This window comes from Rutidosis leptorrhynchoides, chromosome 6 (assembly GCF_046630445.1).
Source record: "Rutidosis leptorrhynchoides isolate AG116_Rl617_1_P2 chromosome 6, CSIRO_AGI_Rlap_v1, whole genome shotgun sequence".
NCBI classification, from domain to species: Eukaryota; Viridiplantae; Streptophyta; class Magnoliopsida; order Asterales; family Asteraceae; genus Rutidosis; species Rutidosis leptorrhynchoides.
In genome coordinates this window covers 158,891,531-158,913,316 of record NC_092338.1, presented here as the reverse complement: position 1 = coordinate 158,913,316, position 21,786 = coordinate 158,891,531, and the positions used below count along the sequence as shown (strand labels likewise).

The window sequence follows — 21,786 nt, the reverse complement described above, 5'->3', positions numbered from 1 at the left end:
TCCTAGGGTTTCATAAATGTTTAGAGTTTAATTAATTAGGGTTTAAGAATTATAGTTTAGGTGTAATTAGGGTTTAAGGTTTTAATATGTATATGTATATATAATTCGTATATATATGTATATATATATATATAAAATATATTTTTTTACATGTATATATGTATATATAAATCTAGGTGTGTTTATGTATATACTTATGAATAACAAGTTTATAATATGAATATGAATTAACAAAGATCAAAGTTTATGTAAATAGTTTAGGGTTTATGTTATACCTTTGAAGATTCAAGATAATTAACAAAGAAAAGATGAACACGATGAAGATGGAAGATCAAAGCCTTGAAAATCTTGAAGAACTCCTTGAAGATTCTTGAAGAACACGAAGAACAAGCTTGAAGATTCGAATACCACAAGAGAGGGAAAGGGAGAGATTGTTTTTGAGAGAGGATTTTGGTGTGATTTGTGAATGAGAAACTAGGAGTCTAGGAGTGTTTATATAGTGCAAGTATTAGAGTGTTAGTCAACATAAGGATGTTCTAATTAATGATTTTATTTTGTTTTATAATTTTTAGTCAACAATAGGTGGTACTAGTTTATAATTAGTCAACATAAGGATGTACTAGTTTATGCTTTATTTTTAGTCAACATAAGGATGTAATATTTTTTTTTAGTCTCATTATTATTACTATTATTATTATTATTATTATTTTTACATTTACTACATGATAAGTATTATTTTCTTTTTACTAATTCATGACTTGTATATATTTAGTTCCCAATTGTTTTATTATTTATATAAATGTCACTTTTTATTTATTACTTATAGGTTATTAGTTATAATATTACATAAATGCATAAATTTTAATTAGCAGTGAGTGTCGACTAACAGTTTATTATTTTCATCTTTTATTAACTTGTCAATTTTTGTACAAAGTTAATTAATATGTTTTCTAACTCTTAACACTTAACAATTGTTGATTAAAGTTTAATCATTAAGTTTTAATTATATTGTTTGGGCTTTTAATATTGGAAAAATATAGAATGGAAAAATGAGGGTCGTTATATAACTGTTCCTATATGACTATATCCTTATAATATACTAGTTTAGTTGAACTATTGGACTATTGGACTACTATCATGGACAATTAAAAAGTATTAAAAGAGTAGGAAATATTAATTACAACACATTTTGACTTAAAAGATCGTAAATAAATTACATCTACTACAGTTAAATATTTTCTCAAGTTTGCCACTTGATTTCATCTTAAACATCCTTTATAACTGGATTTCATCTTAAACATCAATTGTATCTTGACAATTCCAATCTGAATTCAAACCTTTCATGATTCTTGAAGACACCTCAATCGAGAGGATGAACCAACCGCACTTCATCTACGGAAGAAAAGGTTGATGCATATAGTTATGCACCTGAAACACTCTCGGAAACTGAGTAAACGGTTAACACGTAGCTGTGCTAATTCCTTTAGTGTTATTATTACCCAAAATAATTTGGTAATCCCTTTCAAAGTAGCAAATTTTGTCACAGCTTCAGCAAGTCAACTTCGACTTTTCATCCGAAACAACTTTATTATAACCTTGATATATATGTGTGCTCTTTTATTGTTACCTGGGAACCTTTTATATTCCACCATATTACCATCAGCGTTTAATCATCTAAAAACACAATTCTTTTGAAACCCCCTCGGATTGATAACCGATGATTCAGATATAGTAGCATTAAATGCAGAGGAAACAGCAAAATTATAGATGGTCTAAATGGCCAAAAGTTTAATGATAAAGAATGGAGTGTTGGGAACGCTTGATAGAAAATTTAGTACTAAAAAGCGGATTATGCAAAACTATGAATGGGACTATGGACAATTATACGGACCATACCCTGTATTCCAAGAATCCAGAAAATTCTGTATCTGATGAAATCTTTAGAGAATATCTTGCTCCGAAGTCATGTTAAAATCTTGCGAAAAATTTTTCTTCATCAACTTTCGAACTTAGAAATTCCAAAATATCATCATAAATATATTCGATATTTCTGAAGATATTTTCATAAATATTCTCGTTCGAAATTATATACCTTTTCGTACTATCTATGTTACATCATAAAAGGAGCTGTTTTAGTTTCTATCCTTCTGTAAAATCTGAGTTTAAAATATGAATGTTTTGAAGAAGTGTTGGAAATTGAAGCATGAGTTAGTATAATATAATGCGCTTGGCCAACGTGATTATATTACAGTAAGTCATGCTGAGTTTCTAATGGAACGTGATGATTCACAGATCATACCGTCATCATAGACCATGTTACACGACTCTTACATTCTAACTAATCTCCAAATAGATCGAGAACATATCTTCCTGATAGTTCTATCTTATCTCTTGAATTCTGGTAAATTAACCAATCAAGATCGTGCTATTACAATTTCTATCTTAGAACATTAACTCTGTTCATTCTGAAATTCATATCTATGAATTCTGTATCATTTTTCGCTTGACTTAAAGTCGGAAAGAGAAAACAAAAGGATGCAACTCCAAAATATAAAGGAAATGAAAAGAATGGATTTATAGTGAAATATCAGACAGAGCAATCTAGACAAATCATCGCATTTAACCAAAGGGGATTCTAATTACCTTAATTATCGAAGAACCAAATCTTATTACAAAGATTTTCTCCAAATCCCTTGAACTCTGGAAATCAATCATGTCTGCGTCAAAAGATATGACGAATCTACAATTACTCATTTCACTCTTTTGTGATAGTTTCACTCGTACTCTTCGAGTAATCAAATTGTTCTATCCATATTAATCAATGATGATAAAACTCTATTTATCAACTCATATTCGTCATGAAAACATTTTTATTGTTAGCCATGACCACCTCACTCAAATTTCAGGACGAAATTTCTTTAACGGGTAGGTACTGTGACGACCCGGAAATTTCTGACCAAATTTAAACTTGATCTTTATTTGATTTCGACATGATAAGCAAAGTCTGTAATGTTGAGTCACAAAATTTTTGAACTGTTTACATTGATTCATTTAACCTTTGACCCTCGACTATTTCCGACGATTCACGAACACTAGTTTGTAAATAAATAGGTACATATAAATATAAATATATGTATATATATATATATATATATATATATATATAATGTTTTGAATTAATAAAATATATTTTAAACACTAGGAATTAAAAATATAAAATAATAAATAGAATAAATAAATTACCATTATACATATATATTATTATGAGTCTATATATGAATTCTAATAATAATTATAATATATTGTGATATATAATATTTGATAAATATTATTATATAATATAGTGTAAAGTTAAAAATATTAATTACAAGTTAGAATGTAAATGATATATCAATGTTAGTATTATTACTTTCATTATTATTACTAATGTTACTATTGATATTAAAAATTTGTATTATTAATATCACTAATTCTAATATGAGATATATAAAATAAATAAAATTTTGATAAGTATAAGTTATTATATACATGCATCATTATAATTAATATTATTTTTAAGTATCATTAATAAGATTATTATTATTATTATTATTATTAGAAATAAAATAAAAATTATTTAAATTGTTAGTATCAATATTACCATATTATTATCGTTATCAATAATATTATTACTATTAAAATTAATATTAGTATTATCAACTACTAGTAATAATAATATATTTGTAATTGCAAAATATAAAAAATTTAAGAACTATATATATATATATATATATATATATATATATATATATATATATATATATAAACAAAATATATAAACATAAATAGATAAAAATAGATATTTAAAAGCAGTTATATATATATATATATATAGATATTAAAAAGCAGATATATATATATATATATATATATATATATATATATATATATATATATATATATATATATATATATATATATATATATATATATATCGAATTACATACAGATACATGATGTGAATTTGTTACCTGTCTCTATCTCTTTTCCTATTTTCTCTCTGATTTTTCCTCTGCTCCATCGAATCTATTTCCCTCATTGTCAAATCTGCTTTATTTTTTTTTCTTTTTAATTCTGTACGACTCAGTTTTATACCATAATCACACAGTAATATCGGTTGTTTCTGTCTGATGATTGGTACGAACAATTACATTTAGCCTCATAATCAAACAAAAGCTGTTAATGATCGATCTCAATTTCCCAAATACAAACAAATTCTGTTTGAGAGGAATCTGCTTTTTATTTTTTTATTTTTTTATTCTCCTGTTCTTTCATCTGTTCTGGTATTAATCGATGCTTATTATTGCAGTTATAAAAAAAAATCAAACGTTTACTCTGTGGTTTGGAAGACTCATTCAACCTTCCACTATCATCATCAATTACACAACTTACAGATGTTAATTTTTGAAATTAAATCAGAAACATAAGAGCCATTATCTGTTCTTGGTACCTTTTTAGCAAAAACACGATTTTGAAATAAACTTCAAAAAGTAATATTGTGAAGTTATCAGGAATCATCCACTTAAACTTCCCATAAAGTTTCACGAACCAATTTTTGTTATCCATCTTGAATTCGAGAGCCAAAGTTTATAAGTCAAAAGTCAATTAATATGTTCTTCGTGAAATTCAAATTCAAGGTAATGATTTTGGTTCAATTAAGGGTTTAGAAAGTTTCCAAGAATGATTTTGAGTATATTTCATGTTGTGATTTTAAGCTAAAATGTTTTAAATTTCCAAAATCAATTTTTGCTGTTCTTCAAATTATTTTCGAACATCTATTTTCTTTTGAGTTATATATACATATTTTTCTTTTTTGATATTAATTTAGATATCACAGATTGATTTAGTTGTTTGAATTTGTATATGTATTTAAACCTCGAATTCATTAATATCAAATGTCCCTGATTAATTAAATTCGTGAAAGGTGAAGAAGATGAGTTGAATAAATACGGGTTATATTATTTTACATTCGGTACTAAATCAGAAAATGGGCAATAGCCCAGACGGTTAGGGGAGTGACGGGTATTCGAGAGGTCGGGGGTTCGATTCCCTGATGGAGCATTTTTTTTACAGCCTTTTTCATTGAAGGTAGCTCATTTTGTTTTATTATTATTATCATTCCTTTATTATTATTATTATTATTATTATTATTATTATTATTATTATTATTATTATTATTATTATTATTATTATTATTATTATTATTATTATTGTTATTATTGATTATTGTTACCACTAATAATATCATTTAATATTGTAATTTTAATGACTATTATTATTACAAAAATAAGTATTAGATATTTGTTATTTTTATTAACACGACTATAATTACAATTAAAATTATTATTATTATTGTTATTATTACTAATATTAATATCATTATCATTACTAGTATTATCACAAAATATTATTATTATTATTATCATTATTACTAATTTATCAGGTTATTAGTAATATAAGTATTACTGTTATTATTATTTTTATGATTAGGATTACGAATTAATGTCATAGGAACTTTAGTCATTAGTTAGAAATTAAACACGAAGATTTTGATTATTATGACTATGAATATAAAAAGTTTAATGATATTATTAGGATTATAATCATGGAAATCTTTAATATAAATATTTTTATGAAAAGGATTAAGTTAAAACTTAATTAGATTAGGATTTAAAGAAATTATTAGAATTATTATAAACATTGATATCTTTGTTAATAATACAATATAGTATCAAAATCATTATTTAAAAATCATTATTACTTCTATTAACATTATTAATATATCACTTTTATCATTATATATATATATATATATATATATATATATATATATATATATATATATATATATATATATATATATATAGTATTACTAATACTTCTAATATTAGCAATGTCATAATTATTAGTAATATCCTAATTAGTACTAATGTTATCATCATTTTATTATTACTAAGTATCATTATAATTATTAAAATAACTACCAGCTATATAAAACTATATGTAATACATATAACATAACCAAATTTAATATTTTATATACAAGAAGAATATAGGAGACATATATATTATTAATATAAAAATAATATAATTAACAAACTATAAATATAAACTTATTCGATTACGATTACATGTATTAATATATACACAAATGATATAGGTTCATGAATTCGAGGTCAACCCTGCATTGTTCAGTATCGTCGTATGAATATTTTTATTACAAAATATCGTATTGTGAGTTCATTTGCTCCCTTTTACTATTTACATTTTTGAGACTGAGAATACATGCGCTACTTTTACAACTGTTTTATTAAATGCTTTTGAAATACATTTTGAACTGCGAATACATTAAATGCTCTTATAAATGTTTGACGAGATAGACACAAGCAAAACATTCCTCGAATGAATTATGTGGACGTGATAATTGCCACCATTGAATTATGTGGACGTGATAATTGCCACAATTGATATGAATATTTTTTCCCTGATTATTATTGCTTGGTAACCTAAGAATTAGGGAACATCACTAATTTTGAGAATTAGTGCACGCCTAATTGACGCGAATCCTAAAGGTAGCTGCCGGGTTTAACACCCTCACCCAGAATGTTCACTAGACGGAAGGGCTAGTGGGCGTGGTGTTTAGTACTTCGAAGTTTATATGATTATTATACAGACGAGATGTTCTGTTTTGAGGATATTATTATGCGCATTATATGTTAAGGTCGGTTACTAAGCCAAGTTATGAAAGCAATGAAAAGTGAATGTTATGTATCGAGAGAATGATTTTATACACAGGTTATGTGTATGTTATTTTTGTGCACAAGATATGTGTACGGTTACTAAGATTTATGAAAGATGATTTCGTACACGAGAAAGGTGTACTGTATTTAAAAGATATCGCATGTACATTACAGGTGGGTATAGGATTCGGGCCCATTTGTACCATGCAGGATTTAAATCTTGTGGTCTATCAAAATGATGAATTTTATTGTTTTATGATGAACCTATGAACTCACCAACCTTTTGGTTAACACTTGAAAGCATGTTTATTCTCAGGTATGAAAGAAATCTTCCGCTGTGTATTTGCTCATATTAGAGATATTAATTGGAGTCATTCATGACGTATTTCAAAAGACATTGCATTCGAGTCGTCGAGTTCATCAAGATTATTATTAAGTCAATTATAGTTGGAGGTATTATGAAATAGTATGCTTTCCGTCAACTTTCGATGTAAAGAAAGTTTGTCTTTTAAAAACGAATGCAATGTTTGTAAAATGTATCATATAGAGGTCAATTACCTCGCGATGTAATCAACTATTGTGAATCGTTTATATTGTATATGAACGGGGCATTTTATCGCAACGGGTTGGAGTTGATTGTTTTGAGACATTTAGTCTTGTGGTTAAACCCACTACTATTCGGACTGTACTTACGCTGGCTCTTTCGCGATCTTGGACGATTCATCAACTTGACGTCAAGAATGCCTTTTTACATGGACATTTACAGGAAACTGTATATATGCATCGACCAATGGGATTTCGTGATCCTAAGTTACCAAACCACGTTAGTCTCCTAAAGAAATCTTTATATGGACTCAAACAGGCGCCACGTGTGTGGTATCATCGGTTTTCCGATTTTGTTCGCACACTTGGTTTCGTTAATAGCAAAAGTGATAATTCTCTTTTCATCTATCGACATGATTCGGACATGGCTTATTTATTGCTTTACGTAGACGATATTATTCTTATTACTTCTACCGTTGCTCTCTGACAGTCTCTCATTAATCTTCTGGCACGAGAATTTGCTATGAAAGATCTTGGCCCGTTGAGCTATTTTTTGGGTATTGCAGTTACTCGTCACTCGAACAGTCTATTTTTAAATCAAAGTACATACGCCAAAGACATTATTGCACGTGCAGGTATGACTAATTGCAACCCTGTCCGTACACCCGTAGATACTGCCACAAAGTTAACTGCTACTAATGGACCATCAGTTGCTAATCCGACTTGGTTTCACAGCTTAGCAGGTGCTTTACAGTTTTTGACTTTTACTCGTCCTGATATCTCCTACGCTGTTCAACAAATCTGTCTTCACGTGCATGATCCACGTGAATCCCATTTGCATGCTCTACGCCGTATTGTTCGCTATTTACAGGGTACACTTGACTACGGCTTACATCTATACAAAACTCATACTCGTCACTTAATTGCCTACACTGATGCTGATTGGGCCGGTTGTCCGGACACTCGTCGCTCCACCTCTGGTTACTGTGTTTATTTTGGCAACAATCTCATCTCCTGGTCATTTAAACGACAGCCTACGTTGTCACGCTCTAGTGCCGAAGTCGAATATAGGGGAGTTGCTAATGTTGTATCTGATACGCGTTGGGTTCGCAACCTACTGCTTGAGTTACACTGCCCACTACCCAAATGCACACTGGTTTTTTGCGACAATGTCTCTGCTATCTACCTCTCTGGTAACCCAGTTCAGCATCAACGCACCAAACATATAGAGATGGACATTCACTTTGTTCGTGAAAAAGTTGCGCGTGGTGAGGTCCGCATCCTACACGTCCCGTCTCGGTTTCAGATTGCCGATAATTTCACAAAGGGTTTGCCTCAGATCTTATTTGATGACTTTCATGACAGTCTCAGCATCCGGCCTCCTCCCGCTGAAACTGCGGGGGTGTATTAGATAGATATACACGCCTATTGTATTTAGAATAGGATATATCTAGAATAGAATTGTATTAGGACTCAAACTCTTTATGTAACTTTACTTGTCCATCAAGCTATGGACTGCTCATGTATCTTGTATTATAAATAGCGATTAATAGAATGAGAGAGGGCATCGAATCCCAAACGTTTTCATTGCTAACGTTATTTCTTCGGCATCGAAAAGAAATTGTCTTAGGAATTCATCTGTCAGAGGTGATAGTGATTCTGCTAGATTTGTAACACGGAAAGACTGAGATAAGGATGTTGGTATTTCTGATTCTGGTATGTCTATGGTTCATGATTAGCAAGTTTTCTGACTGTTGGAAGTTTAAATGTTGTTGGTACATTTTTCTTCTTATTTTGTATTCATTGTGTGGTAATTACAATAACAACTTATGTGTATATGATGTCCATTTATATTTGTTTTACACTTTACAATGATATGTTGCTCATAGCACAAATACAGAAAAGAAGAATTTTTTTTAAATAGTAATATTTGGTAACATGTTTACAAAACTAGAAATATGAAAAATAAATTTATAGAACTAGTATAATCGGAGTTTCAAACTCCGGTTTGTCCAAACCGGTGTTTCAAATGCCGGTTTGTGTCCACATGACAGAGTGACTAGGCAAACCGGACTTTAAAAGGCCGGTTTGACCACGTGGCAAATTTTTTGTTTTTTTTAATATCTCAATTAAATATACCCCATATATGGTTTGTGTTTCAATTAAAAAAAAAAGATGAAAATGAAAAAGTAAAAAAATAAAAAAATAAAAAATGAGTTACTCTGTAAAAAGATACCAGAAGTGATGGGTGATGGTTGCTTGTTCTGTTCTCTTTGAATTGATGGGTAACAAAGTTGTCCCTTTCCAACATATTGACTTTTTATAGTTTCAATGCTCTCTATTTATTGTGGAATATACCTGATTATGTTCATCTTCTCCATCTAACAAGAAATATTATATTTTATTTAACACTAAGAAACCTCCGATCAGTAAAAAATAAAAAATTAAAAAATTTGCCACGTGGCCAAACCGGCGTTTCAAAGTCCGGTTTGCCTAGTCACTCTGCCATGTGAACAAAGTGTTGAGAAAAGTGACACCGAATTATTTCAAACCGCTAGTAATACTTGAAATAATGACAATAAAGGAACACCGAGATTTAACGTGGAAAACCCCTATGGGTAAAAACCACGGGCAAGGAAAGAAACGCTTCACTAATAAGAATAATAGGAATTACACTTCTCTCTAATTACAAGGATAAGTACTAATCTTTATATCTCTTGTAATTAGGAGACTAACACTCACAAACTCTCTATTAGACTTTTAGTATACAAGATACACTCTTGAATTTTGGGATGAATGAATGAACTATCTACTGCCTCTATTTATAGTAAATGAATAAAGGGTTGGTAAGTCTAAAAATGCAGAAGTCTTCATTTGAATAGTGTATCCTCAATAAACATGTGGTATTTGACCACATATACCCACCAACCATTCAACATTTCAACAATCTCCCACTTGAAGATTTGATTGAAGCCCAATAAATCTTCACACGATAATCCTTCCTTGCCAGTGATGTTGCTTACGTCTCTGCTAGACCGCATGAGGAACGGCACCAAATAAACTTGTCACGATTGATTGACTTTGTTAGAAAATTGGCTACATTGTCGTCAGTATGAATTTTCTTCGCATCCACGGTTCCTTCTTCCACTTTCTTACGAACAAAGTGATACTGAACTCGTATATGCTTTGTCTTTGAATGAAATGCCGGATTCCTTGCAAGATGTAAGGCACTCTGGTTGTCACAAAATAGAGTGATATTCTTTTGTTTGTGTCCGAGTTCCTCTAACAACATCTTCAACCATACTGCCTCTTTAGCAGCTTGAGTAGCTGCTACATATTCTGCCTTTGTTGTTAACGTCGCAACAACTGACTGCAGTTTTGAAACCCAGCTTACTATTCCACCACAAAGTGTGAAAACATATGCAGTGGTAGATTTACTTTTATCGATATCACCTGCATAATCTGAATCAACATACCCTTTGACAATAAATTTTGGTTCCCCATAACATAATGCAACATCTAAGGTTCCCTTGATGTATTTAAGGATCCTCTTTACCACATTCCAATGCTCTTTACCAAGATTTGCCATGTACCGACTAACTACTCCCACTGCATGTGCAATGTCTGGTCTTATACATATCATTGCGAACATTAAACTTCCCACTGCTGATGCATACGGTACGCGAGACATCTCTTTCCTCTCGTATTCACTACTAGGACACATAACGGAGGATAACTTGAGATTAGTAGGAAGTGGGGTTGAGATTGGCTTACTATCTTGCATATTGAAGCGCTGCAAGACTTTCTTCAAATAATTCTTTTGAGAAAGCCAAATCTTCCTATTATCTCTGTCTCGGTGAATTTGCATTCCTAGAATCTTGTTTGCGGCACCCAAGTCTTTCATTTCAAACTCCCTAGCCATTTGAGCCTTCATCTTATTAATACGATCTTGGTTGGGGCCTGCAACCAACATGTCGTCTACATATAACAGCAAAATGAGAAAATCATTGTCCCCAAACCTCTTGAAATATGCACAAGGGTCTGCATAAAGTCTGTTATATTCAAGGCTCATTATGAAAGAATCAAATCTCTTGTACCAACATCTCGGCGCCTGTTAGAGACCATACAGAGATTTCTTTAACCTGTAAACCAAGGTCTTTTTTCCCTGTAGTTCAAAACTTTCTGGTTGAAGCATATCAATTTCTTCTTCAAGATTTCCATGAAGAAATGCAGTTTTCACATCTAGCTGCTCTAGATGCAAATCAAATGTAGCACACATCGCTAGAACTACTCGAATTGTTGTAAGTCGAATCACAGGAGAAAATATTTCATTAAAGTCCGTACCTTCTTTCTGAGCATATCCTTTAACCACCAGTCTTGCACGATACCACTCCACTTAATCATCGCCATTTCACTTGATCTTATACACCCATTTATTTCCAATAGGTTTTCTACCTTTTGGCAACGGCACAAGTTCCCATGTTTTATTTTTATGAAGAGCTTCAATTTCTTCCTGCATAGCCGTCATCTACTGAGATGCATCTGAATGATTTAGTGCCTCGCAAAGAGTTGTTGGCTCTCCTTCCTCTGTTAGAAGATAATATGCAACATTGCTTTCCATAATATAATCTGAGTGCCACCCTGGACATTTCCTTTCCCGATTAGAAATACGAGTCGCTGGAGCTTCATCAACAACTACTTGATTTTCACCGTGCTCTGGTACTGCTTCAGAAGAATCTTTATGAAATTCGTTACCCACCTGAATCGGTATAGTTTCTTTTGAAGTGCTAACATCTTCAAGATCGTTGTCTTCTATAAAGACATCTCTGCTGATGACTACTTTGTGGGCAGTGAGGTCCCACAAGCGATACCCCTTAACTCCATCAGCATACCCTAAGAACAAACACTTTCTGGACTTCGGATCCGACTTTGTCATTTCTTGAGAATTGTACATTGCGTACACAAGACTTCCAAATACATGAAGGTCTGAATAATTAACTGGTTTTCCAGTCCACATTTCCATCGGCGATTTCAACTCAATTGTAGTTGATGGTGACCGATTTATCACATAACAGACAGTACTTACTGCTTCTGCCCAGAATGATTTTCTCAAGCTTGTAGTTGCCAACATCGCCCTTGTTCTATCTAACAAGGTTCTGTTCATCCGCTCTGCCACTCCGTTTTGTTGAGGAGTGTATGCTGTTGTGAACTGCCTTTTTGATAATGCTAAAAACGAACATATATTTCATAGCATTATCCCTCAAGAAATACAAGCTTTTAGTTGCAATTGTTCTATTTACAAGTGATATTCGTTTAAATAATAAAAGGTGAAGACAAAAGACAGATTCGACAAATTGAAGACGCAAATGACCAAAAAGCTCAAAAGTACAAAATACAATCAAAGTGGTTCCAATTATTGATAAGAAACTTCTTAAAATTACAAGAGTACAAGACGCAAAATGCAAAGTACAAGATATTAAATTGTACGCAAGGACATTCGAAAATCCGGAACCGGGACCAAAGTCAACTCTCAATGCTCGACGCAACGGACTAAAAATTACAAGTCAACTATACACATAAATATAATATAATATTTAAATAATTCTTATAATTATTTATATATTATATTTATTTATAAAAACCGTTGGCATACAAAGAAACAAAAATATGTGAGCTGCTACCTACCCCCATGCGATTGCATGGCCTGGAGGCACAAAAGCCATGCGATCGCATGGCACACCTTTTCAGCCCACATGCCTATAAATTTCGCGGTTTTGATCGATTTAAAACACATCTTTTTCTTATTTCTCTCATACGTAAGATATATATATATATATATATATATATATATATATATATATATATATATATATATATATATATATATATTTTAATTTTAATTTTAATTTTAATTTTAATTTCTAATAATAAGGGTATGTTAGCGAATGTTGTAAGGGTGTAAGTCGAAATTCTGTCCGTGTAACGCTACACTATTTTTAATCACTGTAAGTTATGGTTAATGTTATTTTTAATTTAATATCTCGTAGCTAAGTTATTATTATGCTTATTTAATGCCGAAATAATCATGATGTTGGGCTAAAATATTAAAATTGGGTAATTGGGCTTTGTACCATAATTGGGGTTTGAATAAAAGAACGACACTTGTGGAAATTAGACTATGGGCTATTAATGGGTTTTATATTAACTAAACGATACCTCGTTAAATTAATATATAGACTTATAATTTGACGTATTTATATATAACCACATACGCTTGACTGAGTACGGTGGGCGGGATATCTATAATTACCAATAATTGTTCATTTTACCGGACACGGAACTGGATTAATAGTTAATAGACTTGTTGAAACAGGGGTGGATTACATTCAAGGGTAATTGGTGTAATTGTTAACAAAGTAGTAAAACCTTGGTTTACACGCAGTCGATAACCTGGTGTATTCATTAAACAAAGTATTAAAACCTTGTTACAATTCGAATCCCCAATTAGTTGGAATATTTGACTTCGGGAATAAGAATAATTTGACGAAGACTTTCGCACTTTATATTTATGACTGATGGACTATTATGGACAAATCCGTATGGACATATCGAATAATCCAGGACAAAGGACAATTAACCCATGGGAATAAACTAAAAACAACACATCAAACATCATGATTACGGAAGTTTAAATAAGCATAATTCCTTTATTTCATATTTAATTTCCTTTATTTTATATTTAATTGCACTTTTAAATATCGCATTTTTATTTATTTTCATTATATTTAATTGCACTTTTAATTATCGTACTTTTTAATTATCTCAATTTCATTATCGTTATTTACTTTACGCTTTAAATTAAGTTGTATTTATTTTTAGTATTTTACATTAGGTTTTAACTGCGACTTAAGTTTTAAAATCGACAAATCGGTCATTAAACGGTAAACCCCCACCCCCCCTCTTATAATAATAATACTACTTATATATATTTTTGTATTTTTACAAATATAGTTTTTAAAATTATAGCGTTAAGCTTGTTTAAGAGTTCCCTGTGGACGAACCGGACTTACTAAAAACTAAACTACTGTACGATTAGGTACACTACCTATAAGTGTTGTAGCAAGGTTTAGGTATATCCATTCTATAAATAAATATGTTGTGTAAAATTGTATCGTATTTAATATTATTTCGTTGTTAAAATAATACTATTTCTTAGTACATCTCGCACACATCAAGTATTTTTGGCGCCGCTGCTGGGGAAATTCTTGCTTAAACGTCGGAAGCGCAACGCTATAAAAAAAAAGATTTTTATTAATTTTTAGTTTCCTTTTATAAAAATACGCTTTTGTAAAAATACGTTTTAAATATACGAAAATATAAAAAGAAAAACAAAAATATAAATATTTTTAATAGTTTGTTAAATATATATATATATATAAAACAATAAAGTTTCTTTATTTTTTTTTTGTAAAAATATAAGTTTTATTTAATTTATATAAATATATTATATATATATAAATCAGAAAACAGAAAAAAAATAATAAAAATTACCCGAGGCCCGGTACTGTAGCAGCCCGTAACCTGGCCCGAAACCCTAGCTCATGCGATCGCATGAGCCCGAAGGCAAAACTTCATGCAATCGCATGAAGCTGTCTGACACGCCACAGTTAACCCTAATTCAGTATTAATTACAGTGTATTAATTATTATTATTATTAAAACCCTAATTAGGTTATATTTATTTAATTATTTAGTTTAGTTTTTAGTTTTAATTTGTTTTAGTTAGTTTAATTAGTTTAATTAAATTATAAAATTAATAGTTTTTTAAAATAAATAATATAAAAATAATATTTTTATAAAAATTGTACTTTTTACAACTTTAAGTTTATTTTTATATTTTATATCTTTTTATTTGTTTTAGCATAATATTTGTATTTTTCGCTCGTATTTAGTTTTAAGATATAGTTTTTGCCATAGTTATTTTTATTTCTAGATTTCTAGGCTTTGCCGTAAAATCCCTTAAGTACTTTTTCTTTAGACTAAGATTTAGGTGCTTTAGAATTTTGCGACGCCGTTTTTAATATTTAAGTACCTTTTTAAGTTATTGCCGTCTTGGGATATAGTTTTTCTTTTAAGCTTTAATATTTTTAGACGCAACTTTTAATTCTTAGTTTTTAGTTCCTTTTTAAGTTTCGACGAGCTACTTTCTTATTTTTATTTTTCGACGCTTATTTTTCGACCTTTTATTTTTCGACGTTTTTCGACGCGCTCTTTTTCTTTCTTATTTATCGACGCTCTAGTTTTTAGGACTTAGATTTTTTCTATTTCTTATCTAAAATTTCTTTAAATTTCAACGAAAAATTATTTTAAGTGGTTAAATTGATAGACATCAAAATTTTCTGGTTTGTAGTAATAGTTGGATTTGTACGTGGACCGGGTTATTGGAGCCAAACAGTACTCAATTATATTGAGACCAAACGAATCCTGCCCCTCTGCTGCATCTTTTGACTATTCGAAACGTGGGCAAAATCAGAAAAGTCTATTAATTTGATAACTTATATAATTTTTCTTTCTTTTTAAAAACTAATAGGATATTCTGTGAATGCACCGAGCAAAACGTTCACCACCTTTTGTACGTTCACCACCTGTAACTCGATCAAGACATCTAGCAAATATTATCGCCGTTAATTTTTCTTTAGAATCGTCATCCAGTCGACCAAGTACTCCAATTCAAATTTCCGATAATCCATTTTTTGAACCCGACCTCACAATTGAGAATCCGGAGAATATTCAGGGACAATTCATAGATCCTGAACCACTAATCTTTCCTCCGGAACCACCAATCATTCAAACAGAGATTGTTGAGGAACCAACCATTAAATCAGAATCGTATAGTGATTCAGATTCAACAAATTCAATTATGGAGAATCTGGAACCTCTAAGTATGGAAGACCGAATGCGAGCTAAACGCACTGGCCAAGGTCACGCAATTACTCAACCTGACATTAATGCGCCAGATTATGAAATCAAAGGACAAATTCTACATATGGTGACTAATCAATGCCAATTTAGTGGTGCACTGAAGGAAGATCCAAATGAACATCTTCGTACATTTAATAGGATCTGCACTCTAATTAAAATAAGAGAAGTGGAGGATGAACAGATATATCTCATGTTATTTCCCTAGACTTTAAAGGGAGAAGCCAAAGATTGGCTAGAATCGTTACCTGAAGGGGCGATTGATACATGGGACGTTTTAGTTGAAAAATTTCTTAAACAATTCTTTTCGGCATCTAAAGCCCCGAGACTTCAAGGAGAAATTGTTACGTTCACACAAAAGCCAAATGAAACTTTTTATGAAGCATGGACAAGATTTGAAAAGTTATTAAGAGGATGTCCGCAACATGGTTTAGACACTTGTCAAATAGTACAAATATTCTACCAAGGATGCGACATCACTACAAGAAAAGACATCGATATAGCAGCTGGTGGTTCCATTATGAAGAAAACCGCAACCGATGCTTACAAAATTATTGATAACACTGCTTCCCACTCACATGAGTGGCACCAAGAAAAAGATATCGTTAGATCATCTAAAGCAGCTAGAGCCGATTCTAGCCATGACTTAGATTCCATTTCAGCAAAGATAGATGTTGTAGAGAGACGAATGGAAAAGATGACTAAAGATATCCACTCAATACGAATTAGTTGTGAGCAGTGTGGAGGACCACATTTGACTAAAGATTGTCTCAGTATTAAACTAACAATGGAACAAAGAGAGAATGTTTCATATATAAACCAAAGGCCTGGAAATAATTATCAGAATAATTATCAACCGCCAAGACCGATCTACAATCAAAACCAGAATTATAACCGAAATGTTCCATACAACAACCAACAAGGTCCTAGTAATCAACAAGTATTCAATAATACTTACAACCAGCAAAGACCTTATTTTCAAAATAAAATACCACAAACCGATGATAAAAAGCCAAATTTAGAAGATATGATGACAAAGCTAGTTGAATCTCAAACACAATTTTTCACATCTCAGAAACAAACTAATAAACAAAATGCTCAAGCATTTAGAAATCAACAAGCTTCTATTCAAAATTTGTAACAAGAAGTAAGTAACCTAGCAAGGTTAATAGGTGAAAGAAAACAGGAAGTCTACCTAGTGATACAAATGCTAACCCCCGAAATGAAACAGCTAAAGCCATTACCACGAGAAGTGGTATTACACTTAAACCAACTAAAATACCTGAAATTTCTGATGAAGCTATTCCTACTCCACAAGAACCACAATATGAATAAGATAAGGAAAAAGAACTGGTAGTTGAAAAGGTTAATGAAGATAACACAGTTAAGGCTAAACCTTATGTTAAACCATACCAACCACCACTTCCTTACCCGAGTAAAATGAGAAAAGAGAGACTTGAAGCCGAGCAATCCAAATTCTTGGATATGTTTAAACAAATAAATGTAAATCTTCCTTTCATTGATGTGATTTCAGGAATGCCTAGATATGCTAAATTTCTGAAAGATCTAATCACAAATAGAAAGAAAATGAAAGAACTCTCGGCTGTTACTATGAATGCAAACTGTTCAGCAGTGTTGTTGAATAAGATACCAGAAAAATTATTAGATCCAAGAAGTTTCACAATTTCATGTTTTCTGGGTAGTCTTAGTTCAATAGAAGCATTGGCAGACTTAGGTGCTAGTATAAATCTAATGCCGTATTCACTATACGTTAAACTAGACCTTGAAGAATTGAAACCAACATGAATAAGCATACAACTAGCCGATCGATCAGTAAAATATCCTAGAGGGATAATGGAAAACATGCTAGTTAAAGTTGGTACTTTAGTATTTCAAGTAGATTTTGTTATTCTGGACATGGAAGAAGATTCTCGAGTACCTCTCATATTAGGAAGACCATTCTTAAACACGGCCAAAGCAATAATAGACGTGTTTGGTAAGAAACTGACCCTAAGTATAGAGGACGAGAGTGTTAACTTTTCAGTTGATAGAGCAATGCAACAACCGCAATCTGCAGATGATACATGTTATTATATTCAAACCATAGATTCACATGCAGAATTGTTAGAAGAATTTTCAGAATTACAAGGAATAGGAGAATGTTCTTTAGGAGAAAGTACTGAACCAATTGATGAAACTGAAATGTTAGCTACACTTATGGCTAATGGAAATGAACCAACAACAGAAGAAATTCAAATGCTAAAAGAGGAAGACAGATATCGATATAAATCATCGATAGAAGAACCACCGACATTAGAGTTAAAGCCACTTCCAAACCCTTTGGAATATGCTTATTTACATGGTGAATCTGAATTACCTATAATAATATCGTCTTCTCTTACTGAAAATGAAAAATCTCAACTCATTTCTGTGTTAAAAGCTCATAAACCAGTGATGTTAAAGCTAAGGGGTATAAAATACTATTAAATTTTACAAGGAAATACTATTAAATACGATACAATTTTACACAAGATATTTATTTATTTATTGAATGGATATACTTAAACCTTGCTACAACACTTATAGGCAGTGTACCTAATCGTACAGTAGTGTAGTTTTTAGTAAGTCCGGTTCGTTCCATAGGGAAAATCTTTAAACAAAGCTTAACGCTATATTAGTTTTATTTTATAAAAATACAAATATATATATAAGTAATATTATTATTATAAATGGGGGTTTTTACCGTTTAATGACCGGTTTGTCGATTTTAAAACTTTAGTCGCAGTTAAAACCAAATGTAAAATATTAAATAAATAAAAGACTTAATTTAAAGCGTAAAGTAAATAACGATAATGAAATTGCGATAAATAAAAGTGCGATAAAATAAACTTGCGATAATTAAAAAGTACGATAATTAAATATGATAACAATAAAAGTGCGATAATTAGAAGTGCAATTAAATATAAAATAAAGGAAATTAAATATGAAATAAAAGAATTATGCTTATTTAAACTTCCGTAATCATGATGTTTGACGTGTTGATTTTAGTTTTATGCCCATGGGTTAATTGTTCTTTGTCCTGGATTATTTAATATGTCCATACGGATTTGTCCATAATAGTCCATCAGTCATAAATATAAAGAGCGAAAGCCTTCGTCAAATTATTCTTATTCCCGAAGTCAAATATTCCAACTAATTGGGGATTCGAATTGTAACAAGGTTTTAATACTTTGTTTAATGAATACACCAGGTTATCGACTGCGTGTAAACCAAGGTTTTACTACTTTTTTAACAATTACACCAATTACCCTTGAATGTAATTCACCCCTGTTTCAACAAGTCTATTAACTATTAATCCAGTTCCGTGTCCGGTAAAATGAATAATTATTGGTATTTATAAATATCCCGCCCACCATACCCAGTCAAGCGTATGTGGTTATATATAAATACGTCGAATTATAAGTTTGTATATTAAATTAACAAGGTATTGTTTAGTTAATATAAAACCCATTAATAGCCCATAGTCTAATTTCCACAAGTGTCGTTCTTTTATCCAAACCCCAATTATGGTACAAAGCCCAATTACCCAATTTTAGTAATTAGCCCAACATCATGATTACTTCGGATTAAATAAGCATACTAATAACTTAGCTACGAGACATTAAATTAAAAAGGTTGAACATAACTTACAATGATTAAAAATAGCGTAGCGTTACACGGACAGAATTTCGACTTACACCCTTACAACATTCGCTAACATACCCTTATTATTAGGATTAAAATTAAAATTAAAATATAAATTATAAATATAAATATAACGTATAGATATAGAGAGATTGATATATTGGATGTTTTTTGCGATCAAACTGCGTTTGCTTTTATAGGGAATTGAGTCCAGGGGAACTCCTCGACTTGCGGCCCTTTCCTTCTTCAAACTCCGCGAGTCGCGGAGATCGTTTTTACAGCTCACCCACATTTGGCTCTTTGTTTGCCGACGATTTATTTTATAAATATAATATATATATATAATTAATATAATTAATTATATATTATATTATATTTACATACATAATTAACTTGTAATTTTTAGTCCGTTGCGTCGAGCGTTGAGAGTTGACTCTGGTCCGGGTTCCGGATTTTCGAACGTCCTTGCGTACAATTTAATATCTTGTACTTTGCGTTTTGAATCTTGTACTCTTGTAATTTCGAGACGTTTCTTATCAATAATTGGAACCTCTTTGATTGTATTTTGTACTTTTGAGCTTTTTGGTCGTTTGCGTCTTCAATTCGTCGAATCTGTCTTTTGTCTTCACCTTTTATTATTTAAACGAATATCACTTGTAAATAGAATAATTGCAACTAAAAGCTTGTCTTTCTTGGGGAATAATGCTATGAAATGTATGTTTGTTTTTAGCATTATCAAATATTCCCACACTTGAGTGTTGCTTGTCCTCAAGCAATATAGTCTTGAAATACTAGAATCACTTCTTTATTCTTCACACTTTGTACATCAGTGATTTCTATACGGCGGTATAAACAATGGTAGTAATGATATGGTTTACAGTCCCACATGACTATAAAAATTTAGATCCATTAAGGAAACTGGATCTTTATGAAAACATTTGATCTTTTGAAAATTAAATCTAGTTTTTACCCTAGATAAGTTTTCTGGAATAACCCTTCACCGGTGTTTGCAAATTATTTTTGTGGGTTTGGTGGGTTTCAGATTTGAAAATTTTAGCTCAAAACTTATGGTTTTGGTCACCCACTTGCTAACCTTGTATTAGGAAAGCAACACGTCCAGTTTACTTGTCCCGTATATTACCTTTTGGTAAACTACCGTCCGGTTGTAAAGGAAATCGTTGAACAAGCAACTGTTAAGGCAATGTCCCCTGACATGCTTTTAATTATGGTCTATAACATGTCGGATGCAATTACTATCCTTTGTAAGAGCAATAGTAAAGCTCACCCTTTTAATTTGTTGGTTTGGCACAAGGTCCTGTCTTTGACCATGCTATGCAACCACCGTTCTTACGGTTGACACCCGATTTAGTTCAGGTGACCTAATGAATTCCAGGTGAATTCCTAGGATTTTACGTTCAATGGTAATGAACGCATTGAAAATGGGTTTTCAGAAAACAAATCGGTTTATAATTTGATCAAAATATTTTCTCGTTCAAGCTCGAGTTTAGATATCATTGAATTCCATGAGTTTGAATTCTCAATCTTTAAGGTCAATCTTTAGGATTGAGTAATATCAGGCTTAAAAGCTGATTTTTAATCTTTAAGGAGATTATCCTTTCTGGGGATCTGATTCATTAGTCTTATCAAGCTAATTTGCACGGTGCTCCCCCATTTTACGAGATAAATCCTTCTCATGGTTAGGATAAATCTGACCACTTGGCAACCCTGTTTCATGCTGAGGTCCGTGGATTTCCTGCTGATTTTAGTGATGACTTTTCTAGATTTTTCGTCAACCTACAGCT

General features: G+C 31.2%; 1 protein-coding gene and 1 non-coding gene across 2 annotated transcripts; one reads left to right on the top strand and one right to left on the bottom strand.

The window, feature by feature from the left end:
• The first annotated feature begins 7,569 nt into the window (after positions 1-7,569).
• On the top strand, positions 7,570-8,733 carry LOC139854207 (uncharacterized mitochondrial protein AtMg00810-like). The gene is made up of 2 exons (XM_071843525.1): positions 7,570-7,695; positions 7,813-8,733. Exons 1-2 carry the CDS (start codon positions 7,570-7,572, stop codon positions 8,731-8,733), a joined length of 1,047 nt encoding a protein of 348 aa, XP_071699626.1.
• A 7,892-nt stretch (positions 8,734-16,625) lies between these two features.
• On the bottom strand, positions 16,626-16,732 carry LOC139856529 (small nucleolar RNA R71). Its single transcript, XR_011762005.1, has one exon. It is a non-coding gene; the product is annotated as a small nucleolar RNA R71 (small nucleolar RNA).
• Between the last annotated feature and the right edge of the window lie 5,054 nt (positions 16,733-21,786).